This window comes from Mustela lutreola, chromosome 15, assembly GCF_030435805.1.
Source record: "Mustela lutreola isolate mMusLut2 chromosome 15, mMusLut2.pri, whole genome shotgun sequence".
NCBI classification, from domain to species: domain Eukaryota; kingdom Metazoa; phylum Chordata; class Mammalia; order Carnivora; family Mustelidae; genus Mustela; species Mustela lutreola.
Genome location: NC_081304.1, coordinates 60,710,187 through 60,732,653, shown reverse-complemented (window position 1 = coordinate 60,732,653; position 22,467 = coordinate 60,710,187). Strand labels below are relative to the sequence as shown.

The 22,467-nt window shown below is 59.6% G+C and overlaps 2 protein-coding genes and 1 long non-coding RNA gene across 5 annotated transcripts; 1 reads left to right on the top strand and 2 right to left on the bottom strand.

The window, feature by feature from the left end:
* Nucleotides 1-1,552: 1,552 nt before the first annotated feature.
* On the bottom strand, nucleotides 1,553-3,747 carry LOC131815930 (uncharacterized). The gene is made up of 3 exons (XR_009347895.1): nucleotides 3,572-3,747; nucleotides 1,933-2,748; nucleotides 1,553-1,797 (listed from the first exon to the last, which is right to left on the bottom strand). It is a non-coding gene; the product is annotated as an uncharacterized LOC131815930 (long non-coding RNA).
* A 39-nt stretch (nucleotides 3,748-3,786) lies between these two features.
* TEKT1 (tektin 1) lies at nucleotides 3,787-12,616 on the top strand. The gene is made up of 8 exons (XM_059148097.1): nucleotides 3,787-3,913; nucleotides 4,864-5,070; nucleotides 6,816-6,981; nucleotides 8,732-8,860; nucleotides 9,186-9,329; nucleotides 9,727-9,949; nucleotides 11,852-12,048; nucleotides 12,351-12,616. Exons 2-8 carry the CDS (start codon nucleotides 4,881-4,883, stop codon nucleotides 12,556-12,558), a joined length of 1,257 nt encoding a protein of 418 aa, XP_059004080.1. The 5' UTR covers nucleotides 3,787-3,913; nucleotides 4,864-4,880; the 3' UTR covers nucleotides 12,559-12,616.
* A 4,473-nt stretch (nucleotides 12,617-17,089) lies between these two features.
* FBXO39 (F-box protein 39) lies at nucleotides 17,090-22,412 on the bottom strand. 3 transcript variants are annotated; one of them, XM_059148682.1, is made up of 4 exons: nucleotides 22,152-22,412; nucleotides 18,657-19,762; nucleotides 17,766-17,942; nucleotides 17,090-17,352 (listed from the first exon to the last, which is right to left on the bottom strand). In XM_059148682.1, exons 2-4 carry the CDS (start codon nucleotides 19,680-19,682, stop codon nucleotides 17,224-17,226), a joined length of 1,332 nt encoding a protein of 443 aa, XP_059004665.1. In that variant the 5' UTR covers nucleotides 19,683-19,762; nucleotides 22,152-22,412; the 3' UTR covers nucleotides 17,090-17,223. The 3 variants fall into 3 exon arrangements, with proteins under 3 accessions (XP_059004665.1, XP_059004663.1, XP_059004666.1); XM_059148680.1 differs by having other exon boundaries at nucleotides 22,298-22,412; XM_059148683.1 differs by having other exon boundaries at nucleotides 18,657-19,724; nucleotides 22,298-22,412.
* Between the last annotated feature and the right edge of the window lie 55 nt (nucleotides 22,413-22,467).

Sequence of the window (22,467 nt, the reverse complement as noted above, 5' to 3'; positions counted from 1 at the left end):
CAGGTCATGGTCTCAGGGTCCTGAGATCGAGCCCCGCATTGGACTCTCTGCTCAGCGGGGAGTCTGCCTCCCCTGCCTCTCTGCCTGCTTGTGATCTCTCTCTCTCTGTTAGATAAATAAATAAAATCTTAAAAAAAAAAAACCCAAAAACCAAAACACTACCAGGAGCGTAAGGCCAGACTCTTGAAGGTGAAGGTTCACTCTTGTGGTGAAGGAGAACAAACACATCCATATTTAACAACTCCACGGTCAACATGTAACGGAACTCACGATGAATGACATCGTTTTTTACCATGCAATAGGAATTTTAAACCATCTCTTAGAGCTCCCATGATCGGGTTGAGCTGCCCAAGCTTCTGCAGAAGGCCTGGCTGGCCCCTCTACCCACCATGGTCCTTCGTCTTCTGGAAACTGGGTCTTTAGATCTGAACAGTCGATAACCTCCTCATCCAGAACAGAGACAGGCGCTGTGTCCGGATGTACTCTGTGCTCTTAGGGACCCGTTCTTTATAAACTCTGTTAAATACACAATTTATGTGGGGAAAGAATGCCCTTCAAGAAAAGAAAGCCCTCACACTACTTTTCCTGGAAAATTCTGGTATTTTCATTAGGAAATGCCATATAGTGTAAGCATGTTTTGTTTTTTCTCTTTAATTTTTTGGAACTCATTTATTTAAATAAGAAGATCGCTGAATGGTTATTTTGTTCTAGAAGTCCTTCTCAGTATGAGCCAGACTTGCATCTTTAAACCAATTTTGTGAATGTAATACATGCTGATTATGTGTTATATACTTTCCTATGACCGATGTAAGATGAAATAATGTCAAAACAATGATTTTTGGGGTGCCTGGGTGGCTCAGTCGGTGAAGCATCTGCCTCTGGCTCAGGTCATGATCCTGGGGTCCTGGGATTGAGCCCTATGTTGGGCTCCTTGCTTAGTGGGGAGCCTGCTTCTCCCTCTCCCTCTGCTGCTCCTTCTGCTTGCTTATTCTCTCTCTCAAATAAATAAAGCCTTAGGAAAAAAAAGAAAAGAAAAAAGCTCTGCTCAGTAATCCCTTCTTAATGAAAGACACTTTTAGGTGTCGCTCTGGGCTTCTGTCGTGCCCTCCTTCTCAGGTCCAAAACGAGGAATGTGGTCAGAGAGAAGTGACAAGGTCAAGGGTTATTGGCAGAGGCAGAGGCAGAAGGTCCCTGCCCTGTCTACACCCCCTGTGGCCCCAGGGCTCCTGCCACTCTCCTCAGCAGTTCATGTCAGCTTTGTGGAGGGCCTGGCGAAGTGTGCTATGATCGAAAGCTCTGGTTGTGGCTGTTTGGGTGCTGCAAAGCCGTCCTTCTCCATTAAAATCATCACCCACCTCTGGTGTGGGAAGATTACATGCCATTTTGGACTACAGATAAACTGGAACAAGTCCGGAGGAGAGAGGGTGGGAGGGAAGCTTAGAAATGCCATCACCCCATAGAAGGGTGAAGGAGCCAGAGGAGCCAGCCTGCGGACTCCTTGGGGGAGAAAGGGCACGTGTTTTTGAATACATCAAGGTAACTCATGCTTAGGGAAACCAGATTTATTCTGTACGGCTCAAGACGTCAACTAGTTTCCGTGCGTGGAAACTACCGGAATGCTTCTGCAGCACAGCAGCCCCGGGAAGGACCGCCTGGGAAGGTGATGAGGTCCCCGTCGCAGGCTTGTTCAAGCACCAGGCAGCCTCTGGTTGCAGCAGAGGGTGCTCACATCAGGCCGCTTCAGACATGTTCCTTGCAACTCTGAGCATCGGATTCTCTCCAGAGGTGTTTCAAAATCTGAAAAGAAAACCTATGGATTGAAAACCCCCATACTGCTTCCCCGAGGTCTTTCATGGCAAATGAAATTAAGGGGAGTAGAGCTCCAGCGCCGTGCACACGACGTGGCTGGAAACTCTGAGGTCTGAAACGCACAGCAGAGCAGAAGGCACCGGGTCAGAACAGCGGCAGTGGCGCCTCCCGAAGAACCGCAGCTCCGGGGCCTCCCACGGTCCTCCTGCCCAGTGGTTCCTCCGAAACTGGAATTCACACATGTGTGAGATGACGCACGGTTACTGTCTATGCTACCAGGGACACTAGCTTTCCCCCTGTGACAGTCCTTTTCTAAAATAATAATGCTTACTGGTGAAAATGAGTGCCTTTGAGTAACTTTACAGGTGGGTCCCTGACGCACGGCTGGGTCGGTAATTAAGAAGTTGGCACCAGAATGACTTAGATTGGGGGAACACAGCTTTATCCGACCAACGGAAATCTCCAACTCACAGAGAGCTTCCGTGCCCCTAACTCTGAACATTCCCGCTGCCTAAGGTCTGGTGGCTGGCCAGCTGGGCAGATGCTAAGCTTGGTGCCAGGGGGTGAGTCCCTGCCTGCAGCCCTGCGCCAGGTGCTCGGGCTCAGTCCTGGGCTGGCTTGCCTGTAGGACATGAGGTTTTTCTCTGGAAAAGATTTTCAGGTACTGCAGTTACACCGGACTCCAGAGTAAATGGCAGACGGAGAGGTCGTTCTCCTTCCTTCCTGCTGAAGCACCGGAGCTGCAGCCGCGTCCGAGTGAGGCCTGCAGAGCACGGTCCATCCGTGGAGACGCCCGTAGTCGCTCCATCCCAGACCGTGCCCGGTGCTTGGTACCCGGTGCTCGGTGCTCCGGGAGGTCTCAAGCGTCTTCTCCCAGCGCTCCCACCCCGTGGGGCAGGGCGAGGTTACTGTGCACCCCGACGCAGACACGGTGGTGAACTGCGGTCATAAGCCACAGAGCTGGTGTCACTACTTTTGCCCATTCCACCGTTTCCAACAGTTCCACGAAGCCTGCGGACCTGCAAATCCGGGACGCCCCGGGGCGGGGGGCCTCGGGCCTGGCGGGCTCCCCAGGACACGCACCCTCCTGCTGCCCAAGTGCGGGAGCCCTGCGCACTCAGGAGCCGCGTGACCCCAGCCCCGTTCCCGCGCGCAGCGTCCCTCCGGGTCAGGGACAGACACTGAAGCTCCTAACCCGGATCCCGACTGCTGCAAGGCGCTGCACGCTCCTTAAGTAGCGGCCCCGCAGGGGGCGGGGATATGAATATGCAACACCAGCTTCCCTGCAGGCCATGGGACAGGCATCACTTAATATTCATGACGCTCTGCGGGGCTCGCTGGCACTCCGACGCCTCGGGAGACCTAGGGGCGGTACTCACGAGGCCAAGCCTCCCCTGATTGGTTGTCCTTAGAGGGGAGCTGGGTTCCCATTGGCTGCTTTAAAGCGGTGACGCGGCCCGTCCTTTGGGCGGGAGATTTGAAAGCCCATTTCCCGGATTTCGGGCTGTGCGCACAACGGCCGCCCCGCTGTCCCCCAGTGGGAAGTTCCTTCATTTTCTCCGTCGGAGACGCACGGGTCCCACAGCCCTAGCGCACTCCCGGCGCCGCGCTCTCACTCCGGGTCCGGAAAGCTGCTCCTGACCCCGGACCCCGACGGCTGACCCCCGACCCCGGACCGCGGCCCCCGACCCCGACCCCGGACTCCGACCCCCGATCCCCGCCCGCCACCGCCCGGCCTCTCGCTTCTCCCGCCGCGCCGGACCGGTGGTCCCGTGTCCAGGCTCAGCCCACTGAGCCCCGCGGGTGCCGCGCGTCCGGGCTCGGGGCCGTGGTCGCCGTCCCCTGCCTGGTGTCTCGCGCGGGCGTGGGCGGCGGGCACCGCCGGGTCCCCAGTCTGCTGCGCCGGCCGCCGAGAGGCCGCAGGGTCGCGCCTGCGCAGAGCCGCCGGCCCGGCCCCGCCCCCTTTGCCCAGGGGACGCGTCCCCGGTTGCCACGGAGACGCGCGGGTTAGTAACCAGCGGTTCTGCTCGAGCTGCTCCTGGGGTGCGGTGGGGTGCGGGCGCGGCCGGCGAGCGTGTGGTCCGCGGTTCCCGCAGGCGCTGCGGTGAGTGCAGGCCGCCCACCGCCCAGCCCCCGGCCTGGGCTCCCTGCCAGCCCCCGCCGGCCTCCTCTCCACCCCGAGGGTGCTGCTCCGGGGCATTCTGAGCCCGCACTCGGAGGGCCGCCGCCTGAGGGCCGTGGGCCGGCAGCTGTCCCTGGGGGGCTGCGCGCAAGCAGGTGGGGTGGTGCAGAGCAGGTGCGGTGGGGTGGGAAGCAGGTTCCCTGGCGAGAAGATGGCAGGTGCGGTGGGGTGGGCAGCGGGGGGTACCCAACCACACACAGCGCAGGCCGCCTTCTGGCTTTTCTTTGTCCTGCAGAGGGTTCGTATCCCCTGCTGAGTGGGCTCCATACCCAGCTCTGAGTGTACAGATACCACAACACGATCGTTCATTCAGAATTGTGGCTGGGTTCCTCTGTGCACAGGATGTCCTAAAAGTGAATGCTGCCTAGGCCCAGCCTTTCTGATGATTTTCTGACACATTTTTAAATGTGTGCCTGTGGTCACCAAAAGACACATCTGAGATTGGCATTCTCACAACAGCCCCGCACAGGAACCCAAATATCAGCACGCAGTAGATATGGGTGGGCGTGGTGTAGTCACCGTGTCCTGCAGAAAGACCACAGCTGCAGACCGCAGCTCTGTGGGCAATGGGACAAATCTTACAGACATGACATTGAGTGGAGGGGTCAGATATAAGAGAACACACTGGGTGATTCTGTTTCCATGAAGCCCCCAAATTCCAAAACTACATTCTAGTGGTTGTGCTGTGGGAGCCCGGTGGGAGGCCAGTGAGAGAAGGAAGCTGAGGTCAGGCTACACGGATGGTTCCTTCTGTGTGTAGAAGGTGGTGAATGCACCTTTGGGAATGTATGTCACACTCGAATAAAAACGGACGTAAAAAAAGGACCAAGTGCTTTCGATGAAACTCAACAAGTGTCTGTCTTTGTGACCAGGACTTTGGAAAGCCATTATGGCCAAACTGCTCCAACCTCCCTCCAAGTTCCTGCCCTCAGAGTGGCAGGTCGCTAACAAGAACCAGTACCACAGAGCAGAGGCCCAGCGGTCCCGGTCCGAACGCCTGGTGGCAGAGAGCCAGAGGCTTGTGGATGAGATTGAAAAGACCACGAGGAAGTCTCAAAGCGATGTGGACAAGAAACTAGGTAAGATGCGCCACTTGCTGCCTTTGTGCCCACACCTGGATGCCACAGGGAGGTGTGGCCACGGTGCCGTTCCGTTCCGTGGTCAGGAGAGGAGTGATGGAGTATCTTGAAATACTGGGGGAAAGTGTGCGTTCTTCTGGTTCTATCTCTGAGCTCACTGCCCTAAGACAGAGGACGCTAACCTCGCCTGCTTTGCAGCCTCCCTTGTTCATTCTCTTACTGATCTGACACCCTTACTGGACATCTAAGAGATGCCTGGGCTGTCCGTTCACTCTGGACAGTCAAGTTGCAAACCTAGACCTTGCAGAAAGAGGTCCTAGTTGGCACACGAAGCTTGTAGCCTCAAACATAACCAAGCAAGGGTCAGAGACATTGGAGGGGCGCCTCTAACATGACAGACACCCGGACAGACCCACACATATGGCAGAAGAAAAGATGAGCCATAAAATATTCAGGAAATTTGGAGAAGACACTGCACGTAGGAAACAGACTCTTGAAGACGGCTCGGGGATGAGAAAGCATCCTTGGGGATTAAAATCATGAGTGCACAGTCTGCAAAACTCAGAAGAAGGGAAGGGGTGAGCGCAGGAGAATGTGATGGCGAGGAAGGGGGCGGTGGCAGGTGCGAAGCTGAGGGGGTTCCAGAACCTGCGACCATCATCAGCAAGCGGGAGGGAGGGTGGGAGGAGGAAGCTCTCCAGGGCAGAGGTCCCGGAAAGAAGCAAACCCAGCGGGTTCCTTGATGGGGCCGAACATGCGGGGGTGTTTGCAGCTCTGGCAGAACGTCCAAGGAAACAGTCCTGCGTCTCTGGAACGTGAAACAAAGACATGACTACCAGCCCCTCTAAAACCAGAAAATCCCACGAGAGGAGAAATAGATGGCAGCGCGCCCCACAGCCCAGATGTAGACCCCATTTACGCATTTACGATCTTGTAAGCAAGCTGTTCTGTCGCAAGACGGCGATGCAGCCCCACAGGGAAGACGGGGCAGTGAGAGCGTGCTGTCCCAGAGCAGATCCTGGCTTTCAGTCACAGGGAACTGGTAGATATCGTCTAAACTGATCATGAGTGAGGAGCAGTGTGAGCACAGGCCAGAAGAAATTCCGGAAGTGTCTAGAACGTGATTGCTCCTGGGTTACCTGGGGGACTCTGACGGCCATGCCTCGGACTCTCTTGGTTTTGGCTCAGGTCATGATCTCAGGGTCATGGGATCGAGCCCCGTGTTGGACTCTGTGCTCAGTAGGGAGTGTGCTTGAGATTCTCTCTCCCTTTCCCTCTGCCCCTCCCTCCCTCAACCTCTAAAATAAGGAAATAAATCTTTTTTTTTTTTTTTTTTTTTTTTTTTTTTTTTAATGCATTGCTTCCAGAAAGCGGGAGTGGGTAGGGACAGGTCAGAGAGCTGCAACACTTGGGTGGGTTGACTTTTCAAACAACGTATGTCTAGATCTTTGATAAAATTTAAAGTTATTAAAAACAGTGGCTTTTAAAGCCTTAGAGTCAACCCTTATGGGTGACGGTTGCATTAATTCATGGGCGATGGTTGCATTAACTGGATGGTGGTCTTGTAAGAAGAGATGCCCTCCCGCCGTCCCCTAATCAGCACTTACAAGATGAAAGGGCCCTCGCAAAAAGAACGCAGCTGGGGTGGTTTGAGGGTGGTCTTTACGTTTCTGATCCCAGAAATGGCAGCACGGGGAGTGGGCAGACGTGTGTGTGATGCCGTGTGCTTTCTCCTTGCACCTCAGAACAGAGGCTCGAGGAAGTCCGGTTCTGGAAGAAGGAGCTGGACGACAAGCTCGAGCAGCTGGTGTACATCACAGAGGACCTGCTCACGTACCAGACCAGACTGGTGAACGCCCTGGAGAGCATGAAGGAGCCCCTGCATATCAACCAGATGTGCCTGGAGTACAGGTGGGAGTCACTGCCGTGGGGTCCCGCTGCTGGGGACAAAGTGCAGCTGCGCCAGGTGCTGGGTCCCGGTGAGGCTGTGGAGCCCGTGTTTGGAGCCCGCCGTGCTGGGCAGCGGAAGGAGCTCTTCACACCTTCACTTAAATGTAGGTTGGGACTCGGTTTGGCTGCAGAGACTTGGAACACTGTAAAGTAAGGCTGAATTGAGGTAGGGCCATGCTCTGTCCCTCACAGTTAGGGGATCTGCAGGAAGTCAGCGTGGGGCTGACGTGGTGTGGGTCTTCACTCCCTGGGTGACTCTGTGACTCCAGATGGCAGCCAGAGCTCCAGCCCTCCCCTCCATGCTCCAGCAAGTAGGAATAATTGGGTTTGCTAGTCCCCGTTGGCCCGTGCAGCCCTTTGACGGGCGCTTAGTCACGGGGCCACACCCGCAGAAACGGCCCTCGAGGACAGGTTCCCAGGGGACAAGTCTGCGCAGTACGCAGAGCCTCACTGGAGCACTTTGGAACCCAGGGAGCCCTGTGCGTTGTCCTTCCCTCCTTCAAGTCCTGTGAGTGGGACGTTCTAGGAGGAAGGACGCAGGTCCCCTCTCCCTGCTCTCTGTCACAGCTCCCCCCTACTCCGCGCGCCCAGGGCCTCTTGTGGCTGCCAATACAGGCCCCTACATGTCCAGTGCCCCCGCACACTGGCTGCTGGGAGAACGATTTCAGACACAGGTTTCTACGGGTCATTCTGGGGGCCCAGAACTCTTTCCCTGCGACGCTGGAGCTGTAGTTCCTTGGTCTGGCCACTGAGGTTCGAGGTTTGTCAGGACGTAGCAGACTGAGCCCATGACCTCTCTGGGCCACACCTCACGCCCAGCAACCCGTGATGCCCAGGTGTGCAGTTACCTGCTGCTTCCTGAACCTGAGGCGGCTCCCTCTTCCTGGGAAGAGCAGCCCCCTCCAGCAGATGCGGGGTCTGTGAATCCCAGGGAAGGAGCAGGTGTGCACAGAGCCCGCCACTGGCTGCTCAAGTTCACACCCAGGGTGGTTGTGGGGGGCGGGGGTGTTGGGAGGGTGTTGGTGCTGCTGCCGCGAGCCAGGGAGGCACCATCTGTGCCTCCCCTGTTCCTTGCCACAACCCTGCGAAGGTGGAAAGAGTATCCCCATTTCACGGGAGAGGAAGCCTCCCCAGACCTCACCCTGGGGCGGGCAGGGGGTGGGGGAGGAGCCTTCCTGCCAGGCACTGCCCTACAGGGTGGAGGAGTCAGGTGGTGATAGGTCCCTCCGGGGTTAAGAGCACGTGACCCCAACTGAATTACCTCCTCCCCTTGACTCCAGAGGGAAGCTGGGTATCGTGGTGGCCCCCGAAGTGGGGTGAGCGCCCGGCGGGGGAGAGTGGACGTTGCCTCATTTCTGCTGTAGAGCACCTTTCTGGGTTCAAATCCTTGGCAAACATCAGGATGAGCTCCTGTTTCCAGGAAAGAAACCCACGTGTTCACAATTCTGAGGCAAACGAACATGCCCAATGACAGGTCAGAAGGAACAGCCTCCCAGAGTCACGGCCAAGTGAAGGGGAAGTGCGTCTGGCATTTTTCTGAGCAGGTGACCAGCGGCCCATGGATCTTGGCTCCCTGAGTTCTGGATATTTTGACATCTCACAGCCAGGCCTCCTGCCGGGTCGAGTCCCCCACAAACCCCTCGTTCAGGTAGCTCTAAGTGGAGTCAGCGCCCCAGCAGGCGCTCTGTGACCAGCCCCTCCTCTCGGCCAGGGAGAAGCGGGTGGGCATCGACCTGGTGCATGACATGGTGGAGCAGGAGCTGGTGAAGGAGGCCGAGATCATCCGCGGGGTCATGGCCCTGCTGACCCGCACCCTGGAGGAGGTGTCTGAGCAGATCAGGTGCGGCTGTGTGCCCGTCCATGGCTCCCCACGGCCCATCCAGGATGGAGCCTGGGACAGGATGCAACCCGCGGTGTGAGGCCCATGTGACAGCGGCGGGCTGGCCATTGGGGGGGGGGGGGCGGGCACGGTTGGAGTTACCAGACAGTGAACTGGAGCCCTTTCCTGCTGGGGCTCGGACCCTCCCATCAGAAGGGTCAGGAAGATGTAGGTGGGTTGGTTAAGCCGTCACCCAGCGTCTGGGGCTGTGGGGGGGGGGGCTGGGCCGAAGGAAGCAGGTGCCGCATCCTGCACCAGACCTGGCACCCCCCGCTTCTCCCTGCAGGCTGAACCGCTCGGCCAAGTACAACCTGGAGAAGGACTTGAAGGACAAGTTTGTGGCCCTGACCATCGACGACATCTGCTTCTCCCTCAACAACAACTCCCCAAACATCCACTACTCGGAGAAGGCCGTGAGGGTCGAGCCACAGTGAGTGGGTCCCTCCTTGTGTACCGGGCAGAGGGCAGCCCGCGGGTCATTCTGACACAGTGCTGAGTGCCCTGGGGTCCCCCTTTGGGAGCGTCTGATGTCAAATCCCTATAAACCTTGAGAATTGGTTCGCCTGCCTGTCGTGTTTTCAGATATCCCGAGGGCAAGCTGGTAGTTCCCGGGCTCCCCTTCCCACGGCCCCCACTCATGGGAGGAGGTGGCACGGCTACAGGGACCAGGAGGTGGACCGAGCCCAGGGTCCCCACACTTCCTGCGCCCGGCCGAGGAGAAAAACCTCGGCGCCAGCACAGACTTCTGGGACCCTGTCCCTGTCTCCCCTGCCCACCCTGTCCCACAGCCCAGGCGCGCCTTGAGCAACTGATGGCTTCCCTTGCAGCTCCGTGAGTCTGGAAGACTGGCTGGACTTCTCCAACAACAATGTGGAGAAGGCCGACAGGCAGAGGAACAACTCGCTGGCCCTGAAGGCCCTGGTGGACCGGATCCTGTCGCAGACGGCCAGTGACCTGCACAGGCAGTGTGACGTGGTGGACATGGCGTTCAGGAATGGGCTGCAGGAGACCAAGGCTGCCAGGGACCAGCTGGCCGCCCACCTGGCCAAGGTGAGCTTGCTGGAGGGGGAGCTGCTGGCCTGGGCCGCCGGCCCTGGGCCTTGTGCTCCTGGGTGGACGGGGGGAGGTGCACTCATGGCTCCCCATTCACAGCAGGGCATGGGCTCCTGGGGACCCGAGGGGACTTCACCCCACCCTGCGTGACATGTGGCCAGGGGGATGGAGAGTGTTGACATTCCTTGAGTCAGCTAGGTACCGCCAGCTTCCGCGAACCCCCCGCTGGCTCAGGATTCTGGCTCCTTGTGCCTCTCCATTCCCAGGGGTGTGCCAGGAAAGTGGCATTCAGGAAACAAGTCACAAGGCAAGACCCTGAACTTTAGCCTTGGCAGGTTTCCATGGCGTGGACGTGACCGTCACGGCCGGCTCCGAGCTGCCTGTTTAACGTGGGCTGGCCAGGTGTGGAACAGCTAGGCCACGGGAGCCAGCGGCCTGGGTCCTGAGCACAGGCGGTGGGTTCAGGGGGAGACGGGGGCAGGAGGGGCAGACAGGGGTGGCCGCACAGCGCAGTCCTGAGGACTGGACACAGCCCGGGGCGCCGTTCACCGTCTCCAGCAGTACTTTGCAAAAGGTGGAAGGACTTAGGTGAAATGAAAAACCATTGCTCTAGTGTGTTCAAAGTGTCCGTAACAAACGATGTCGCTCACGTTCATTTTTAAAACTGGGTGTTCAGGACCCGATGTGTATGCACTCCAGCCCGTCTGGTTTGGGGCTGGTGGAAGGTGGCGCTGCCCGGGTGGGTGGCCTTGCTCTGTGGAGACCCCGATGCAGTTCTAGAGCAAAGCCTCTCTCTGGTCAACGTGGGGCCAGAAGAGAGCAGGCCGAGAAGGCCAGCCCCCAAGGCAATGGTGGGTGACCCCGTTTCATCTTTGGAGGCACATTTGTTTCCTTATTGGGTGAAAAGGAAAAGTTCAGACAACTAAATGCAACGTGTGGGCTTCCTTTGGATTCTAATGTGAACAAACCAACTCTTTAAAAAAATATGGGGGGATGCCTGGCTGGCTCAGTGGGTTAAGCCTCTGCCTTTGGCTCAGGTCATGGTCTCAGGGTTCTGGGGTCGAGCCCCACATCAGGCTCCCTGCTCAGTGGGGAGCCTGCTTCTCCCTGTCCCTCTGCTGCTCCTTTGCTTGTCCTTACTGTCTCTCAAATAAATAAATAAATCTTTAAAAAATATATGGGACAATCAGGGAAATTTGAATACTATAAGATATAATGTGATAGTAAAGAATTATTTTTTTGGGGGTAATAAAGATATTGTAGTTAGGTTAAAAGAAAAGAGAGACCTTTTCTTTTAAAAACATGTACTCAACAATTCAAGACTAATGCAGTATAATATCTGGGATTTACAGATAATCGAGCTGACGGACAGGGTTGGGATGGGGGAGAACCTGCTGTGTATTGACTGTTGGTTGGGTTGATGAGGGGCACATGAGGGGCAGTAGCCTCTCTAGTTCCATCAGCATCTGGAAATTTCCATGATGCAAAGTTAAAACTGCAAAAGCTTAAGGAAGAAATAAAAATTTAAGCTACTTAAATATTAATCTAAAAATCCAAGTAATTTCTGAGTGATCTTTTCTGTGCACAAAGCCATCATCAGAGAAACCCCAGAAACCACTCGGAGAGACTCTTCAGGCTTCTGGGGGTGGAACTCAGGCCAGCGACTGCTTCCAGGGAGGGGCGAGGCAACAGTGGCCAGTCATTCCATTCCACCTGCGAGGTTCTGGGGCGGGGGCAGCCCCTTGGTCCCCAGCAGTCACAGCTGCAGGGGCGAGAGGTCAGGCATGTTGTGGGGGTCCCCGCTGGGCTGAGTGGGAGTCCCCTGTCGCCACCTGACGTGATCACCGCAGACCGAGCATGAGCGCCACCAGCCTTCCCCTCCTCCAATCCCTCCTCAAGGTCATGGAAGAGATCGCTTGCCAGGAGAAGAACGTCACGGTCCTCGAGAAGGCCATCCTTGACCAAGAGGGGCCTGCCAAGGTGGCTCACACGCGCCTGGAGACCAGAACCCACCGGCCGAACGTGGAGCTGTGCCGCGACGTGGCGCAGTACCGGCTGCTCAGGGAGGTGGGCGAGATCGCCCACAATGTGGCCAGGTAGGTGGCTTGTGTGGGGAGCCTGCTGGCAGGCAGACAACATCTACACCCTCACAGGACCTGCTTCCCCAGGGCAGGCTTCCCTAACTGCGGCCACGCAGAAAGCGGGTCCCTAGCTACACTTTTCTAGAGCCCCGATCCAGACGTTTAGGTAAGAATGCACCATTCTGAAGGTTGGGGGCTCTCTTGGGTTTTCTGCCTGTGGCCCCCAGTTTGAAGTCTGCCTAGAGGCGGAGAGGGAGGGGCAGGTGTCCACGGTCCATCCCAGAGAGAAGTCAGCGTCCTGTCTCTCTCCCCCACAGACTGAAGGATGCCTTGGGCCAGGCCCAGGCGGAGCTGCAGGGCCTGCACCGCAGGCAGCTGGCCCTGCAGGAGGAGATCCAGGTCAAGGACAACACCATCTACATCGACGAGGTGCTGTGCACCCACATGAGGAAGTCCATCCCCCTGCGGGACGGCGGCGACCAGGGCCAGCAGGTGGGGGGCTTGCAGCCCGATGCTGTCTGCTGACGCCCCCATGGGGCCCACGCCGATTAAACCAATCGATTAAACTGGGTCACAATCCGGAGCTTGGCTCTCATTTCAGGGAGGTGGGGCTCGGGCCTGGTGGGGGGTGTAGTGCTGGTTCGAGGGTCACCCGTCTCCCCGCACCTCCAGAGGACAGACTTGCAGCCTGGGGAGCAGTCCGCCGCCTTCCCTTCTGGACCCCGTGGGTCTGGATCCCTCTTGAGACTTGCCGTCTCCCTCCTCGTCACAGGCACGGGACATCCCTTGGCTGCTGTCCTCCGTCTTCCCTAGGAAACTGGCAGGGCGGGTGCTGCGGACGCAGACCCCACCCACTCGGAGTCTTACGGAGCTTAGATGGGAGCCCACCTGCCCCTGCAGGCCTCTTGGGGTTCATCTCTGCCGGAGAAGTGAAGTGGACACATGGGCCAGAGGCCGTCCAGCCCCCAGGAATCGGCCGAGTGGTGGGGCCTGAGGGGCGGGTGGGCCTGGCGGTGGCCGTGGGGAATCGTGGGGTACGGGGGTGGGGCAGCGCTCCCTGTTCTCCGTTGGCAGGGGCACCCGTGGGCCATGCTAGCTGCAGGGTGGGGACAGCAGGCCGGGAGGGGCGTACTGTTGGGGTGGCTTCCTTCAGCCTCAGGAGGGCACGGGGACGGCTTCCGCAGACCGATGCCCTCCTGAGCGTAAACAGAGAGGGCGAGTCTGCTGCTGGTCTCCGGACCCGGGAATACTCCTTGGGAAGGTTCTGTTCTTTCTTCCTTCCCAAGTACTGTAAAGCCGGAGACACACACAGGCCCCCACTCATGCCCACGTTCAAGTCAGTCGTTGGACTGGAGGCTCTGGAGGCCACGGGGTTGAGGTTCCCGTGGGGCTCCATGGGCCTGGGCGGGCTCTCCGCAAGGGTCCTGCCCACGTCATTTCTGCGTGGTGTCTTGAGGCACAGATAGTGTCTGCCCTGGGCCCGACTCCCAGGAGGTTTACCATCAGGGTGTTCTTACTCCAGGGAGTTTGTGCTGTCAGCAAGGGGAGCCCCTAACCTGGGTGGGGAGGCCTCTCCGAGGCTGGGGACATCGGCCTCATGGCCCCCACCCTGGTGCTGAACGTCCCCTCCCTGGAGCGTCACCCTTCCCGGTGCTGAGCATCCCCTCCCCCCCACCGTGTTGCGTGTCAACCCCCACCACCCCCGCCCAGTGCTGAGCAAATACGCAGCCCTCTCGGGCCCACAGCACTGGGGACAGCCCTGGGTGCTCTTCTGCTCTGGCTCGGAGGTGTCCCAGGGCCCCTTCCCAGCTAGGGGGCAGATCGGAGTTTGCGCTGCTTGTGGGACTCTGCAGGATTATGGGACCTGTCCCTGGGGAGGTGGCAGCGGGGGGCGGGGGTGAGGGCTCTGCGGAAACCCTTTCCTGGGGACCCAGCTCAGGGAGCCTCAGTGCTTCACTGGGCTGGGATTAGCCCCCTCTTCTGCCTGGGGTGTGGCCTCCACAGCTTTCTCCTGGCCTCCCAGGGCTTCAGCTGCCCCATCAGTTAAAAAGAGGCTCCTGTGGTCTAAGGGGACATGGCAGGGTTGGCCACATCAGCTGTGCGTGGCCTCCGTGGCAGTGGCGCATGTTCTTGCTGCTGAAAGAGGACATGTCATCACTTGGTAAAATGCGCCAAAACAAAACAGGGCTTTGAAATAACGGGTTGCGGCCAACAAAGCTGGAATCACACCTGGACGAGATCGTCGTCTGTCATTTGACAAGCAGCGAGGGGCCCGTTTGTGCCCAGGCTGTGCCTGGGCAAGTGTTCAGGGATGGGAACCAGATTAATTACCAAAGCACCGCCCCGGGAGGCCGGGCAGATCCCTCCCACGGTGTCGCTCCGCCGGGGGTGAAGTTTCCTCAAGTGCCCTCTCCAGGGGGCCGGGGGTATCTGGGCAGGAGGCAGGAAGGCGGAAGTACCCACCCAGGGGGTGTTTGTGTTTATAAAAGATTGTTTCTAACAGGTTACAGTGGTGACACTCTTTCTGGGACAGTGACCTCCACCATTCTAACATCACGGAGTTTGTATTCGTATCTTCTGTTTCGCTCAGAAAGCCTGGTTCCGGAGCGCTCCGTCTCACACAGCAGCGTCTCAAAGCTAAACTTGGCAAACGGAGGTCTTCATGTACTCTCCCGAGCGCCCTTGCGCTCAGACAACAGAGTCGGCTCCAAATCTCCTTGCCGAGCAAGGCGGTCGGCGCTCGTTAAGAGAATGGCTGTGGACTCAGGGTCGCTCCAACACTCTTGCTTCCCGCGCTTCCCGAGCCACTGACCTTGGGCGGGTCTGCCTTGCTAAGCCCCGTTTTCTTGGTGCTGAAAGAGGGGTGACGGAGGTGCTGTGAGGGTCAGGGAGATGGTGTGGGACAGCCTACACACAGGGAGGGCTCTGCCTGCTGCCACTTCCACCGGCCTGCCACATGGGCGCGGGGCGGGAGGAAGAGCCCCTGGTGCTGAACCAGGGACGGTGGCTCGGGCTCTGCTAACCACCTGTGTGGCCACGGGAGACCCACCCCCTCTGCGCAAGCTGTTTCCTCTCTAACACAGATGCCAACACCTGTGCAATGTGGGGGGCAGGCTCACGCACGGGGGAATAAGTATTAAACCACCATTCCCTGCGGCAGACTCCGTGGGTGTGCGGTCACTTCTCCACGTGCAACAGAGAAGCTGGCACCCAGGGAGGCCGATACACGCCCGAGAAGCCCATGCCGCTGCTGACACCTAGGTTAGGGTCCGGGACCCTGCCCCAGCTTCATTTGTATGCGAGGGACTGGAGCGAGCAAGGCCTGCACGGGGCACAGAGCTCGGGTCACAACAGAGGACGCGGTTTCTGGACCCTTCAGCCGGGAGTCAAGCCTCTCCTCTGAGAGTCTTTTCAAAAACAAAAACCGAACTCTGGGTGTGAGCTTGCCTGTGGGTCATGGTGTGGCCCCTCTGGGAACCGTGGTCCCACTTTCCTTACCAGGCTGGAAACTCAGAGGTGGCGGCCCCCACCAGTCCCCAGGGCCGCTTCCCCTGCCCCCCCCCAGCAGCTGAGAGGAGGCACCCCGGTGTCAATGTCCTGCTCATCAGCAGGGTCAAGGTCACGCTGATGTTCTCCGTGTTTCTGCGCAGAAATGGTGCTCTTTGCAGCCCCACAGCCGGTGGATGGATATGACAGGAGTCTGTGGCCCAGGGAGGTCACAAGTCCGCGGTCGTCTTCATTTACTGTTGAGTTTACACACCTTGCGTGCATGGCATTTTCCCAGGAGACTCGCCTGCGCTCTGTTCTGCTTCTGCTCCCTGGTTGGTGGAGTCTCTGTCCGTGTCCTACAGGCCCGTGGTCGGAATCCACGGGTCAAATATCTTACCAACACCAAGACATCACGAGGATTTTCACCCATTCTCTGGAGTTTTGTGATGCTGGAGCAGACCCAGGGGGCTCCACCATCCAGCGAGTCGTGACACTCTGAGCACTGCAGACTGAGCCCACCCTTTTCATGGAGAGCAGGTCGGTAAAATGTCGGTGTGCCTTCGTATGACAGTCTGCTACACTCAAATTTGCACCTGGAGATGAAAGCAAACTAAAATCCAGAACTGGTGCGGAGAAGAAACCCAACCGACCAGCCAGTCCCTCCACCAACCAGTCTGCACTCTGGGTGACTCTCCCCATTACCTGCACAGGCTCTGACCCTCTGGCTCCCAAGCCCCTTTCCGGGTCTGCACACCACCTGGGAGCTCCCCACAGGGGGACCCCCGCCCCTCGCCCCTGCTGGCCTGTCCTGAATGCAGGTGAGACAGGACACGGGAGCGTGCAGGGTGCTCCAATGAGGCCGGAGACGTGTGGGAGCTGGGAGCACTGCCTAAAGACACGCGGACACACGTGCAGGCACAGCAGGCAAGAGGCCGCAGAAACCCTGGTCTGCGGTGAGAAGCTTGTCTAGGGCAGTCTGAAACTTCCTTCATCTAGGTCTATTGAAAAAAATTCTAGAGGCAAACACGTGCAACATCTCCTAACAACCCAAGCAGAGCAAGTTTTCCGGGGGCTCAGGAATATGCCATCACCTCCCATTAAAGACGGATTCCCTCCTCAGCCCTGATGATGAAGGACAGCACAGAAGGCACAAAAGGAAAAGGAAAACCACCCATAACCCCGCGGCACTTCTGCTGGCGCTCTTCCGCGCTTTCAGACCACTTGGCAGACCCGGCGGCCGCCTGGTTTTGTGTCCTCCTCTCCCGCAGCACCGCGGTGGGCACTGGACCCCGGGACCTTAGGGCACTCGAGAAAGGGGAGTGGAGTGCTCCGGGCAGGCGGAGCCGGGTCCCCTCCGCAGGGATGGGGGAGGACTGGGGTGCGCCTTCGAGCTCGGAGGGGCTGCGTGGACTAGCGGGAGCGCCCGCCCCTGGGAGGACCCGCGGCTGTGTAGGGTCGGGGGGGATGGTCAGTGGCGGAGGGACGACTCCGGGGGCCTGAGGGCGGGTGCGAGGAAGCCGAGCCACAGGGTGTGCACGACAGAGGAGACACCGGGCCCGGGTCGCTGGTAAAGATAGCACTTTTAAGTCCCGCCACGGCGGGTCGCAGCCTTCTCGGGGCGCGGGGCCGGGGCGGGACCCGCAAAAGGGAGCCGGCTGAGCCGGGGAGGGCGGGGCGCCGGGGACGCGCTCGGGGCGCTCGCTACATCATGGGGTACGCGATGACCAGGTAGTTGAGCTCCGCGTCGATGAGTTTCCGGTACTTCCTGTGGATCTCGCGCAGCGTCCGGTCCTCGTCGTTCGTCTCGTATCTGTTCGTGTAGATCCTCACCTGCGCCGGCACCGACACAGGGCGCGCTCGGGGGAGCCGCCCTCGGAGCCCCGCGACCCGCTCCCCAAGTCCCCGAGTCCCGACTCCGCGTCCCGGCTCCGCGCCCCGCATCCCCGCGTCCCCGCCCCGCGTCTCGCGTCCCACGTCCCGTGCCCCACGCCCCACGTCCACGCCCCGCTCCCCGCATCCCTGCCCCGGGCCTCAAGTCCCCGCCCCGCGCCCCACACCCCGCGCCCCGCACCCATCCCAGCCGCCAGCGAAGGGAGCCCTGACTCCCGTCGGCGAAGCCAACCCACCCCCCCACAGCCTTCCCCCGCCACCGCCTTGGGCACACAGTCTGGGGCGCGCATTCGGGACTCTGGCAGGAGCACAGCCCGCCCAGCGCCGGCTCTGAGACCAGGCCTGGAGCCTACCTTGAGAGTGCGCAGAGCGCACTGGCCTTCCTCCTGACTCTTCAGGACTCGCTCCACAAACTTGACGTCCAGGAAAGCCCAGATCTTCAAGTACAGCAGCTTCCGGCACGACAAGACCAGCAGGTGCAGCTCCTCGTCCAGGGACTCGTGGTGGTTGTTGAACTCAAACGTCAGTTTCTGGAAAAGCACCAGTGGGGATGGAGGTGGGCAGACTCGCAGGGACCCCTGGCTGGGTCACTCCCCCGCAGCCCCGTCGGCCGGCTTGCTGTAGTCCAGGGTCCCGGGGAAGAGACAAAGAGACGGGGCAGGCACCTGGGGTTCAGAGACCACAGCACTGGTCCCAGCCCCACGGCCAACTGGCCAGCCACCGTCCCTTGAGCCCCTCCACACGCGGAAGGATGGCAATGGCCGAGGTGAGCAGCCCTCCTGCAGCTGGTGGTATTTATAGGGACTGATAGGAATCACCCAGCCCTCTGTGCGGCCCTTGGAAGGGACAAAGCGATCCTGATTTTTTCCCCGGGGAAGCTGGCAGGTTAGAGAAGAGCCCACAGCTCTGGGTTCCTCAGTGACTTGGTCTCTCTGGTTTGGACTCACTGATGCCTGTGCTGCTGGGAGCTGTGAGGGGGCCTGCCGTCCCCCGAGGAGGCCCCTTCCTGCTCAGAGCGGCACGCAGGGGCTTTCCTTGGTGGGCAGCCAACCAGAGAATCCCTTGTGTCCCACGTAGACATGAGCCACCATCACCTGCCATGATTTTGGCGGGGGGATGCTGGTCTCTGGGAGCATGCCGGCCCCGTCGGGAGCCTCTCGCTGGTGGGGAGGGTGGGATAGGGGACACCGGTGACCTGAGCGGCAGCCGGTCCGCCGCGGCCTCCCGGGCCGGGCCCCACGCACCTGCAGAGTGTGGCGGAAGGTGGGCAGGAGGTGGGTGAGCGTGGGCCGCATGGACCAGTCGGGGTCGCTGAAGTAGCAGCTCCGCAGGCTGAGGCTGCGCACGGGGACCTCCGGCAGGAGGATGCGGACCAGGCGCTCGTACTTCAGGACGCGCTCGAAGAAGAAGTTCACCTTCAGGTTGGTGGCGTGCCTGGCCAGCTTGGCCCAGGACATGCCCCAGATGACTTGGCCGTGAGGGTCGTGGATGTGGCACTTGACATTCAGGGCCCACAGGGTGCCGGCGCTGCTCTGGCACAGCGCCTCGAGCAGCTCATCCGACACGCAGCTGTAGTTGAGCGTGAGGGACGAGAGGCTGCGGAAGGCGGCCATGGTGCTGCGGAAGCGTGCACTGCTGTACACGGCCAGGTGGTGGCTGAAGAAATCCTCCAGGTTGAGCTGCGACAAGGCGCTCTGGCCGCGCGGGTGGCTCAGGGCGCCCAGCAGCCCACAGCCCTGCTCCACGGTCAGCCGCGCGCCCTTGAGGCTCAGGCAGCTCAGGTGCTTCCCCACCTTCTTCAGGAAGCAGCTCAGGCTCTTGAGGAAGGAGCTACGGGTGCTGCTGCGCCAGACCAGGCGGTCCAGCTCCAGGTGCTGCACGGACAGCGACCTCAGACGGCTGTTGTTCTTGCCCAGACATGACAGGAGGCCCCGCATGGTGACCTGGAACTTCTTGGTCAGGACGGCGTTGTACGGGTTCAGGAATTTGATCTCCAGGTGCTCCAGGTAGCGGCCGAACTTCTTGACGTACCAGAGCGCGGACGCGAACTCAGACGCGTGCACCCGGGAGGGCCGCCCGCTGAACGTGATGGTCCTGTACCGCCACAGGTCGGCCGAGAACATCGTCTGGTTCCACTTCCTGCAGACCAGCGCGGCCCGGGACCGGTCCCTGTCTCCCAGCCACCAGAAGACGCGACGCAGGCACACATCAGGCAGTCTGGCCCAGCAGCCCTGGTCTTGGGGCGGGGGTGGCTGGCTGTTTTCCTCCATCGAGAAACCGGGGTGTCCGCAGCAGCCGTGTGCTAGGCAGGGCTTCCAAAAATGAGGAAAGAAAAGCAGTCACTCCTTTTCTGTGGGGAGTAGAAAGGAAGAACCGTTACTCACCTAGTGGAAACGAGACCCAGCGAAGGAATGCGCGCTCCGCGTGGGTAGCAGGCCCCGTGTGGGCGCAGGTGGGGTCTGTCATAGAGCTGCCTGGCAGGGCACCCCTGCAAGGACTCGGTTTGCTGGGGGAGCCCCCTGGGGTCCCACCCCGGACTCAGTTACAGCACGGCAGGAGACATGAGAAGCCTCGGGTGTGTTCGTGGTGCAGGGAGCACAAAGGGGGTGATTAATTCTGTCTGGGGAAGGAGGGAGTGGACGGGGCTGCTCAGAGGAGGTGGCTCCCGGGCAGGGCTTTGCAGGGTGAGTAGGAGCAGCGAGGCCGAACAGCTTGGAGGAGGAACCATTGCACTCCGGCCAGAGGGAACGATCGTACAGAGCCGCGGGCAGAGGACCATTCGGGACGTGTGCACATGCAGGGAGCTAAAAGTTTTTTGGGGCTTCACTTGTAAGGGATGGGTGTGTGGGAGCTGGAGCTGCAGGACGTGCTCCTGGGTCAGGGGGCCCCGAACGATGGGATAGAGGCTGTGTTCAGGGCACCAGGGGCTCCCCAAGGCTTTGGAATCCTGACACATGGGCCCCCTTCCCAGGATGAGAATCACTGGCTTGCTGGTGACTGTGTTTGCTTCCAAGAGGGTAGCAGTATGTCGGGCCTCAGTGGTGGAGAGCCTCAGCTGAGGCCCCGGGGGGCCAGGCAAGGTCACAGGGTCACCCGTCCGGAAGTGATGTGGTCAGTCTTGAGATACAGAACGGGCCCTCCAGGGCAGAGGAAGGAGGACGGCTCAGAGCAGAGCGCAGGCTCCAAGCTTGGAGCCAGGGCCCCGTGACTGCGGGAGTGGGTGGGTTTGTAAGTTCCCTGCAGGACACGATCTGGAAACTGGGTCTTGAGGTGGGGAATCCTGGAAGGTCTCTGAGCTGCCTGAGCTGGCCACTCTATTGCACGTGGTCCCTCAGCCAGGCTGGGGAGGCCCGAGGAGCGCCAGGCCCGAGCCAAGCCCTTGGAATTTCTAAAGCCATCTGCTGAGGTCTTCATGACCCACTTTCAGTGTTTCCCGGCCTGAAAACGCTTCTTCCCTTTACCACTCCCCTGCCCCCGTCTTCAGGTGGAAACCCTACTGCTTCGTCATGCTTTCAGTGGCCACTCCACCAAGTGGCCCAGGATTATCGTAGCTCATAAAAATGCAAAGCTGAAGGAATTCTGAGAATTGTGTCTTTACAGATGGAAACTGAGGCTCAGAGAGGTGAAGGGGCTTGCCTGTGGTCACACAGCATGTCGGTGACAGGCCTCAGGAGCTGAGGGACACATTAAACATAGTTCTCAACTTAGGACAGGCATTCGTGCAAGAACTCTCTTCGGTTTTACTCCTTTGGTGTTCTTGTCTACACTGGTGTCCTTGTCCACACGGGTGTCCCCGCCCACACGCACTGAACCCGTTCTGAGGTGTCTCACGTGTGTCTGTGCCTGTGCTCACCATCCCACACTTTCCCTCCACACCCATGAGACATTCACCAGCCTCCAGCTGGTTCTCCCATCTCCAGATCTAGACAGACTTCCCCGTGGGCTCTGGCACGGCATCCGCGGGGTCCCAGGGACACTGCCTGCCCTGCCGCCTGCCCCTTCCCCTCTCGCCCATGTCTGTCCCTCAGTGTAACCTTTGTCCCAGCCTGCATCACCCCTGAGACGAGGGACAGCCTCATTCTTCGGAGCAGTCCCTTCACATTTAACGAAGGAAGAGGGAGGGCCGTTGCTTCATTCATGGAAGGCGCCTGCGGCTGTGGGGCCCCCTCAGGGCTAAGCGTGAAGCAAGGTGCTTGAGAAAAGCCAGACCAGTCCCCAGGCTCAACACAAAGCCTTTGTCCGGCAGTCACTGGTTGGAGGAATCATCAGACATGTGAAGCCACAGTGCGGTGTCAGGAGAACATATCTGGCAGGTGGGGAAAGCTGTGGCAAGTGGTCCACAAGCCCTGGTCCTTACTGGCAATGCCCTCCCTCCCCACCTAAACCTCCTGGCCAGCCAGAGGCTCGGGAGCTTGGCGGGTTGGGCTCTGGTTCTCTCCGTTGCTATGTACGGCCTGCGGCAAGTTAATTTCCCTTGTGCCTCAGTTTCCACATCTGCAAACCAGGGATGAAAATGGTGCTCCTCTGTGTTGGGAGGATTCCATGAGCCTGATGCGTGGAAGTCGCCCCAACAGTGCCTGGCACATAGCAGACGCTGGACCTGTGGTGATGCCAAGACATTCTGCAGGATCCCCTGATGGGGCGCGTGGGGACGCCCAGTTTACAGATGGGGAAACAGAGAGCTGAGGAAGGCTCCCAGCGAGCACCCTAATAAGTGCGGAAATGGGATTTCAACTCACCCCCACCCCAAGGGCTCTAGGGCTGAGTCCTGCCCACCAGCCCCAGAGCTGCCAACCAGGGAAGGAAGCCTAAGGACGGTCCACCACCCGCGGCCGGAGGTGCCCGAAGACGCAGGCTTCCAAGGGGAGGCGGAGGGGCCCGTTACCCGCTCGCCGCCCCCAGCTCGCTGCGCCCGGTTTGGGCTGCGGGGACGCGAGCCGCCTGCCTGCTCCGCCCGCGCCTCCTGCGCTCCGACGCCGACTCAGCTCCCGCTGGGACGCGCACCCTCGCGGGGTATGAGCGCCAAGGACCGCCGCCTTTGTGACGCGCCGCCCT